We start from the raw sequence: 9,660 nt of genomic DNA, 5'->3' as shown, positions 1-9,660 counted from the left end.
CCTCAAGCGTACCTACTTTGTAAACATATAGATACTTACAATAGGCATACAATTGCTGAGTCTCAATGGAAAAGGACACTGCTGACCAGCACAGCAGTGGTAGTAGCATGTTGGTGTGTATCTCGGTGTCTCTGTTGGGTGGAAAACTGGACAGTAAGTGGCTCTGTGGTTAGGAACTGACCATCGATGAAGGGCTAGAGGACAAATTGGGCAGTTATAAGGATCTATAGTATAGGATCTGTGGATGGAGATCTATAGTATCTGACTGTTCACCAGAAAGGTGTATCTACTGTTTGGGGGGTGTCTAATTGACTGGTGAACAGAGACCGGGTTTAAAAAAAAACAAACATGCACAGCGCTGTGCCTGGTACACTTGATCTAGCATGATACACATTACCATAGATGTTCATGTCAGGTTCAACATCCAAATAGACATCGTGCAACATTGGGTGGGTTTCAGTAAGTAACTGTCTGCATGCACATGTATAGTACATAGATATCCATGTACAGCTTGTCTAGTCCCAGTAGACAAGTACTGTCAAAAGAATAGGACTCTCTGGAGCAGATAAGCATAAACCTGCTGGCATGTAATGATGGTTGGTGCTCCATCCAATACTTTTGGGTTGAGTTGGGTTCATAGCAATGCTCCAAAATCAAGTAGAAAGCTTTTCCTGGACACAGTTAATCCAACCATAGTAGGATGAAAGTAGTATTTTTGGAAGAAACAATAAATGAGCAGGTGTCCCAATACTTTTGTCTATATAGTGGAACTGACAATGCAGTGTATACGCACACATGAAGTACGTAGGCTGCTGTTTTACACATGTCTGCGAGGACCACAATGCTAAAGGATGTCCCGTTTCACATGCTGTGAGTGCCTGTATTGCAGTCCTCAGCTAAGAGCCCAGCATTACTGAATGGCTCAGCTGTTTGAGATTGTATTGCGCTTGTGTAGCTAAGCAAATTAGCCCATTTAGTCTGTCCTGAAAACACACTTTTAAACAGCCCTTTTTGTCTACGCTCATGCATTGATGACAGCACCTTCGTGTGGCCTTGGAGGACTGCAGGGTTTTGGAGGCCATCTGGACCAGGGCTGAAGCCTGGAACTCCCCATGCCTCACCCCTCCCTCCCCATCTATCTTCCTGAATATTTCCATGTCTCTCTTCTGTTTCCTGTGACCGCGTTATCTGTCAGGCGTCTGGTCTTCAAGTCTAAAGCTGAAGCTGCCCAGAATCCACCCCACATTCCCAGAATTCCCTCCCCTTTTACAACCCTGTAATAAACAGCTCACACTACAGCTGTAGACTGAAGGCGTGGTGATTACACTGTGATCATCTGAGCAGTAAGAACCTGATATGTTATGGCACAAGTGTTTACGTGACAAAAGTAGTAGTTCACTGTGATATCGTATAACGGTTTAAGAGGAGATAGCACGTTAATCATTCACTGTGCGGTACGTGTGTATAAAGTGTGTTTATGAAGAACATTGGAAACTATACAGGGCTCTTAATTAACACAGCTGAGCTGAGCCCTGTGTTTGTAATAATAAGGAATTATGATTAATGACAGATTTATAGCTGTATGGGTACATCTGGACTTAATAGCACACGGGCGATGGATGGGAATACATCAAGGAAGGCCTCAAAGGATCCTAATGCACCTTCCATGGGCTCAGTTGTCTAATGTGCTTCCACTCTGGCCTGAAGGTCATGAGTTCAAATCCCGAGCTGAGTCGCTTTGCCATCAGCAGCCAGAATCTGAGAGAGCACAATATACACCCTTGCTTTCTCTCGGTGAGTAGATGGCGCTCTCTCCTCTCATCACTATTAAGGGATGTTGGCCGGCACATGCATAGCTAGCACCTAGCTAGTGCGGTGGAGCTGGGGACCCGGTACTTTCCTCCGAGCGTGTCGGCTTTTTATATATATATATATAAAAAAACAGGACCTTCCAATATAGTATGTGCCAAAATTTTGTCTAATTCTCAATTAAATATTTAATACTTTGACCAGTTAAGTGGATAATTACAGTATTTTCAATAATGTCTTGCTTCCATCATTTTTCATTTTTTAAACAGTTCAGTGTTTAAACCTTGCGTTGTATATAAAATAAAATAAAAACATTAATGTAAAAAATAATTCTTAACATTTAAATAGTTTAATTACAGTCTGTGGTCACCTCTGGTCAAGTGAAGTCACATCTACAGAAACACACTTTTACACACCATAAAACATGATTACTGTTTATTTGACATTATAAGGAAAAAATATGAAATATGGTGTGTGTAAAAGTAATGGCACATTAAATGCCTTTTGCTTAAATATTTTCCAATATATTATTGAATTTGGAAAAATACATTAAAAATAAAATTAATTCTGTTGTTTAAACTGTAGAGGAGTTCTTTACTTATTGTCATTTAGAACATCAACAAAATGTGTCAATTTTTCAAGGATACCCAAAAGTTAGCAAGATACATTTTTACATTTTGACATAATGTGAATTTTGGAGATACAAGGTTTTGGACTGAAAGTGTATACATAATAAAGACGCTGTATTGTCTCAGTAAACAGTCATTATAGTCACTCACAGTCACACAGATGCACATAAAAACACTGTGGGTGAAGGGTCTGTTTTATTGAGGTTCATGTTGAGCAGATTTTGTACACGGTACAGTTCCATTAGCCAAGTGCCAAAACAGTGTCAGGGACTTCCTTCAGGGGCAGGAGGGACTCTGCTGGTTGAGCTGAGGTGAAAACACTCGCTGAACCAGTGTCATGTGAGTGTGAGGGTGTGTTTTACTGTGTGTGCTGTCGTGTTGTCCATCTCAGAAAATCCCCTGCTGCTTCCTCCTGTCAATGTCTCTCTTTATCTGACAGGTAGAGCAGGGCAGGCAGAACTGGCTGACACAGAAGTCGTTGCACATGGATCCCTGCAGATCAGAGCAAACAGTAGAGGGCGCTACTCACTCACTTGTGCATTATTTCATACACACATCTGCTCACACACATCTGCTACCACCACCAAGTGCACAGAGTTCAGTACATTTACTCTAATCTAAGCCCTAAACCCTGAGGGCCCAGGTTTCAAGTCCTCACTCTATAACTGCACCACTGCTATATGAGTCTTATAGAAGTTACTGAATCATTTAAAGAAATGACTAAATCTTTACTGAATTACTAAAGTACTAAAGTATTTACTGAATTATTTATAGTAGTAACTTAATCGTTCATATTTATTTCTGAATATAAAAGATGCTGAATCATTTATAGTAGTTTCTAAATACTTTTCAGTAATTACAGAATTGTTTTAGCAGTTACTGAATCATTTGCAGTAGTTACTGAATTAATTACAGTAGTTACTGAATCATTCATAATAATTACTTAATAATTTTTAGTAGTTAATCATTTATTTATAACAATTAGCAAATCATTTACATAGGTACTGAATCATTTATAGCAGTTACTAATATATTTATATTCATTCCTGAATCATTTATATAGTTACTGAATCATTTATAGTAGTGACTAAATCAATTATAGTAGTTACTAAATAATTTATAGTAGTAACTTAATCATTCATATCTATGACTGAATCATATAATAAATGATGAATAATTTATAGTAATTGCTGAACAATTCATAGTAATTACTGAGTCATTTATATAGTTCCTGAATCATTTGTAGTAGTAGCTGAATCATTGATAGTAGTTACTTATTTATTTAAATTAATTCCTGAATCATTTATAGTAATTACTGAATCATTGATAGTAATGACTAAATATTTAATATATTTACTAAATCATTTATAGTAATTACTGAATCATTGATAGTAATTACTGAATCATTTATAGTAGTTACTAATTTATTGAAATTAATTCCTGAATCATTTATATAGTTACTGAATCTTTTATATATTTACTAAATTATTTATAGTAATTACGGAATCATTTATAGTAATTATTGAATCTTTTATATATTTACTGAATTATTTATAGTAATTACTGAATCAATTCTAGTAGTTATTAATAGTAGTATATTAGTATATTAATAATTTATATTAGTAACTTAATCATTCATATTTATGAACTGAATCATATAATAAGTGATGAATGCTTTTTAGTAGGCGCTGAACAATTCATAGTAATTACTGAATCATTTACAGTGGTTAGGGTCATTTTTAGTAGTTACTAATTCATTAATTTTAATTACTTAATAATTTATATTAGTTACATAATAAATAATGAATTACTGAATCATGTATAATAGTTACTGATTCATTTATATAAATGATTATAACATTTATAGTAGTTTACTAATTCACTGAATCACTACTTATACTTCCTCAATGACAATAAAGTTGAATCTAATGTAATATAATGTAAGTAATTGTAATAATCTTTAAAATAAATCACACTAATCCTGTGTATTGTCAGAGCATCAACAATCTCTAAGAGCATGTTTAGTGTCATCAGTGTGTGTTCTGCTGACTGACCTGAATGTTGTATTTGGTTCGGTACACGCTGCGCATTGGCATGCCTAGACCACACAGGCAGCATTCTCCCATGTCACTGGCAATGGTACAGCCCAGGCAAGGCAGACAGAAGCATCCATACATGCCTGGAAAGGAAAAACACAGTAAATGTTAAATCCACCAACATTCAAACATTTCATCTGCATTTACAGAGGTAAGCTCTTACACATCTGCCTCACTCCACCAGGGGAAATCAGAGAGGCAGAATTGTGAGGTGTAGCTGAGGCTTACATGTGCAGCAGTCGTCACAGCATTCAAACATCCCAGTCTGAAAATCTGTGCGTGCGAATGGTCCAGGCTGGGTCGTTACCTCCATAATCGTCTGTGCATTAAACACATACAGAATGGGTGATTTTCAACACACACACATATGTCTATATATAGTCATATACATACATATATATGTATATGTATGTGTGTGTGTATATATATATATATATATATATATATATATATATATATATATATATATATATATATATATATACACATGAAAGTAATATCACACATTTATATATGTATACATGATGTAATATATGACGTTTATATATATATATATATATATATATATATATATATATATATATATATATATATATATACCATTGGCTTGTTCTTTCTCAGTCACAATAACTAAACTAATCATTATTCATAAACTAATCATTATACATATAATGTAATGTAATATGTAATAATAATGTGTATATATATATATATATGTACATTTTTCATACTTTACATACATTTGAATTGACTATATAAACAATGAATAATTACTAACATTAAAAACATTAGTAATGCATAAAGGACCTTATTAAGCAATGGCTACAACATACCATTATAAATGGAAAATAATAATAACAATAATATTGATATTCTAATAAACAATGAATAATTACTAACATTAATAACATTGAAAACACTAATAATGCATAAAGGACCTTATTAAGTAATAGCTATAACAAACCATTGTAAACAGCTTACAAACACACCATTACAAATGGAAAATAATACAATAATATTAATATTCTGAGAAAACAGATTGAAGAGTGAGATTCTTACCTGCTTGTAGATTCTCCTCCTTCAAGTATCCACTGCAGTGTCCACATGTCCACTAACAGCGTGAGAGGTCTTTATATGAGAACTCACCGGCTGTAATCTTTACAACTTAGTTACCCCAAACAGACAAAAGTCCACTACCTGGAGAGTCGACCGCTTCAGGAGGCTTGCAACACCGCCCAGTTCTACCAGTTATAACCCCACCCAAGCCGAATTGCTATTTTATGGTTAGATCTAAGGGCATGATTTATAGCTCTGCATGTGACATGTGTTACAATGATTATAAACATATTTTCCTTCTTTCATCAGATTACACCTTTAATGTGCAATTTAACCACTGATTCAGTCTCATGCTCTGCTTACTGCCGTAATCTTAAAACGTCAACGTGACTGAAATGTTCTTCTGCTCAGTTCTGATACGGTCTCTTCTGTCCTCATGTCGTTACACTGTCAGACAGACAGACATGCTCAAACACTGTACTGACATAAATGACGGTACTAGATAGTCTAGTAACTCCTCCTCTGGCCTCACATAAAGGCCTTAAGGTGCTGCTTTTTATACACACATTGGTTTCACTGCCAGGTCAAGAGTGGGTTTACAACGGCTTAGGAACTGACCACTGATGATTGACTAGACGATGGCAAACACAAACTGAGCATCAAGAGATGAGCTACGGTCTCTAACACCTGTAAGAAGAGCTATAAGGGACTGTTTTTTGTGTGGACATCATTATCAGTGTCATTGTCAGTATCAGTCATCGTCACTGCTCTACTGGAAATCATAACTGGTCTAAATTGCCCCTGTGGTGTAAGAATGACCAGTGATAACTGGGGGGGACAGTGGCCTACAACAGACGGTAACTATAAACCTATAAGGCAGGTAGGCCTCACAGATGCAATGCCACAGTTACGTAATACTGTGGTAGTGTACGTGCATCTAAGCAATTCATTTTGATTCATTTTGATTGCCAATATATGATGTAATTTAAATGTACCAGCATTTATATTCCAGGCCCTGGAAGGCCACAGACATTCACAGTTTATTGCTTCTCTGTTCTGATACCTCCACACAGCAAAATGCCCAGAGCTGAACGGACAACCACAGTGTCACATTCACTGGACCCCTTTATTCTCAGCTTAAAACGTTCCCATTAATGAGGAAGAAAATACCACAGAGCTTGTTCTGAGGGGTCTAAAGTGATGACATGTAATATACTCACACCTTGGTTTGACTCCTAACAGGATCTATTAAAACACTTTTGATTACGTGTAATTTATACCAGTAGCCCCAATGTAAGAAAAAAGATTTTAAAAATGCAAAGTGATAAAATTCACGATATTTAATAATTCGATTTATTTAAAAACAAATCTTACAAAAGAATTTATAAACTGGCAAGATTAAAGAAAATATAAACTAATAAGACATTTTAAAAATTAATATGGGTCAATTCATAAAAAAAATCATCACAAAAAAGTACCACTTGCTTTAAATATAGACCTTTTTTATTTAAGCTAAAACAGGGTTGGTTATTGTTGGTTTTATACACTAAATTGAAGTCTTATGTTTTCCAAATCGGCTTAATCGAACAACAAACAAACTAAAATCTGAATATCCATGGTCGGTGGATTGGATTGAGACAGGTCCAAGTCTGAACTTGTGAACTTGGTAGTACTGACTTGACAAGTTTGACTCACGAGTCCACAGGAACACAAGTACTGACAAGAACGCAGATTGAAAATCAGCCATATTTGAATAGATCCAGAATCAGCAATGTTAATCCCGGTCCAAAAAATACAGACCATAATATCTGATCCTTTATAAAACTATCACTGAAACGCTCTGGTTTACCGGTTGGAGAACTGCTCGCCTTGCTCTGTTTTTAACCCAGCACTGAAGAGCCCATTCAGAACCGAGTGGACCGAGTTAATGTTAATACACACTCATACACTATAGAAACCCAAATCACACTCAGCACATTCACCCACTGTACACCAGATATTACACACCAGAAGACCAACAACCACAGATACAGTCCACATGCTGAGTACCACATGTACCACAAAGGTTGAAGGACACCTTAACTGGGGAACCTGAGTATCAGAATTACTGTACTTTCAAGTCAAGTCAAGTCAGATTTATTTGTATAGCTTTTTAACTGTTGTCGTCACAAAGCAGCTTTACATAATTAGTAATTAGTAAAAGACAGAAAAAATAAGAAATAACATAAGACATGAAGGATCAGCCAACGGCAACAGTGGCAAGGAGAACCTCCCTCAAAGCTGGAGGAAGAAAAACTGGGAGGAACCAAGACTCACAAGGGGGACCCGACCCGTCCTCCTCTGATCAGAACTATTAATAAATTATTGATAAAAGTTACCAAACCATCGATACTGTTGAACTGCTCTGATCATAATCATAATATATTAATCATGGTGTAGATAGTTAATAGTGGTGATATTAATAGTGGCAGATAGTTACGAGTCCACTTAGGTTTTAACATGGTCATTAGACAGGTAGCAGTGGTAGGAGGGTGTGCTGCTGGTCTGGTATGGGTGGTGGTGGGTGGGGGGCCTGATGGTCGGACTCGTAGGTGGCAGCTGGTCTGACGCAGGTAGAGGGGACTTCAGCGGGCAATCTTCCAGCAGGTCAGGCTGGGTGACCATTTAAACTAATTAAGTATGGGAAGTATATATATATATATATATATATATATAATGTGGTCACCCAACAAACATGCAAACTTCAAAAGACCCTCAGATGGGGTCAAAATTTACTAACTTTACTAATTTCCAATCACTCAGTGTGATCATACATAACATTTTAGAATGACTGTATTTCCAAGTTTAATGTTGTGCCCCCAAATAGCACTCAGCGAACGACTCGTATAGGTCATTTTCTGTTAAACAGTAAAACACTGCTGTGCGGTTAGCCATTACTATGCAACCATGGCACTAATGGTCAGCAGACAAACCACGCGCCCCCACACCCAGCCTGGCCCATCCTACTCTTATCTCACTACGACAAAAAAAATGGTACCTGAAAAATAAAGTACCTGGCAGGTCAGGTCATGCCAGACAATGTCCTGCATGTAATGTCTTGAAACTAGAAATGTTGAGTTGTTTTAAATAAGCCTGTGGGCAACTGCAATAATGCATTTTACTGTGAGTTGTGAAAGCGGTAAAAGTTATTATACCATAAAGCCTTAATCTGAACCTTGATAAGACCATGAACACACCTTAAAAAGACCTCATAAAAACATTCATTCTGGCCCCCATGCTGACGTCTTTTAAATGTCAGGCAAAAATGTTAAAAGTTTGTCAGTTGGACAGGTCTTTGCTCACTGGGCTGGTACTGATGTTAGTTCTGGATCACAAATAAAACTACAACTCACCTGGTTGTAACCTGCACACATAAATGTGGTTAATCCCTTAACACTCCAGGGGCCCTATTTTAGCAACCTTTAGGCAAGCCATCAACGGTGCACTGTGTAGCTTGATTTAGGGGTGTTTATGTTTTTGCTATCATAGCGACGGAAAAAAGTACACCTTGTGCGGCTCGAAACGGCCAAAAGGCATGAAACATGTACCAATAAACCAATCAGCTTGCCACTTGCCATTACCTTTAAGAGCCAGGTGCGGTCTGACTTTGGCGGATTGCTATTTCAGTGGCGCACCACGCACGGCCTGGGAAGGTGTGCTGAAGCGGTGGAGCGCCTCACCTCCAGAGTAATGTTCTTTTATTTCGTTCCTGTTTATTATTGATGTAGAGGTTTGGTATGGGGTTGTGCACTGCTGAGTGTCCATGTGTGAGTAACAAGTGGGGGTGTGCATGCGCTGGGCTGCACGCGTCTGTGCTGACAATTAACTGCCAAGATAGCAACGATCGTCTGACTGTTGACGTCTGCCAAGGTTGTTTTCAGTCCGTGGAAATCCTGTGTTCTCCATTTCCAAGACAGCGATACGCCAGAAATTTACGAGACCACCACACCCATCGGCGTAGATATATTTACATGCTCCGTTGTTATTTGAACAATGCAGTCGGAAGGCATGAAAATAGTTGGCGGTGTGCA

At 37.3% G+C, this 9,660-nt stretch overlaps 1 protein-coding gene across 1 annotated transcript; it reads right to left on the bottom strand.

Moving 5' to 3' along the window:
• Positions 1-2,825: 2,825 nt before the first annotated feature.
• plac8.2 (placenta associated 8, tandem duplicate 2) lies at positions 2,826-4,847 on the bottom strand. The gene is made up of 3 exons (XM_072659326.1): positions 4,763-4,847; positions 4,493-4,617; positions 2,826-2,930 (listed from the first exon to the last, which is right to left on the bottom strand). Exons 1-3 carry the CDS (start codon positions 4,845-4,847, stop codon positions 2,826-2,828), a joined length of 315 nt encoding a protein of 104 aa, XP_072515427.1.
• Positions 4,848-9,660: the final 4,813 nt, after the last annotated feature.

The sequence above is a fragment of the Salminus brasiliensis genome, chromosome 16 (assembly GCF_030463535.1).
Source record: "Salminus brasiliensis chromosome 16, fSalBra1.hap2, whole genome shotgun sequence".
NCBI classification, from domain to species: domain Eukaryota; kingdom Metazoa; phylum Chordata; class Actinopteri; order Characiformes; family Bryconidae; genus Salminus; species Salminus brasiliensis.
This window is presented reverse-complemented; position numbering and strand designations above follow the sequence as displayed.

Coding starts and splice junctions, on each gene's coding strand:
- plac8.2 (XM_072659326.1), bottom strand. CDS start 4,847: ATGGAGGTAACGACCCAGCCTGGACCATTCGCACGCACAGATTTTCAG. Junction 4,618..4,762: donor CTGTGACGACTGCTGCACAT/GTAAGCCTCAGC, acceptor TTTCCTTTCCAG/GCATGTATGGATGCTTCTGT. Junction 2,931..4,492: donor GAACCAAATACAACATTCAG/GTCAGTCAGCAG, acceptor TCTGATCTGCAG/GGATCCATGTGCAACGACTT.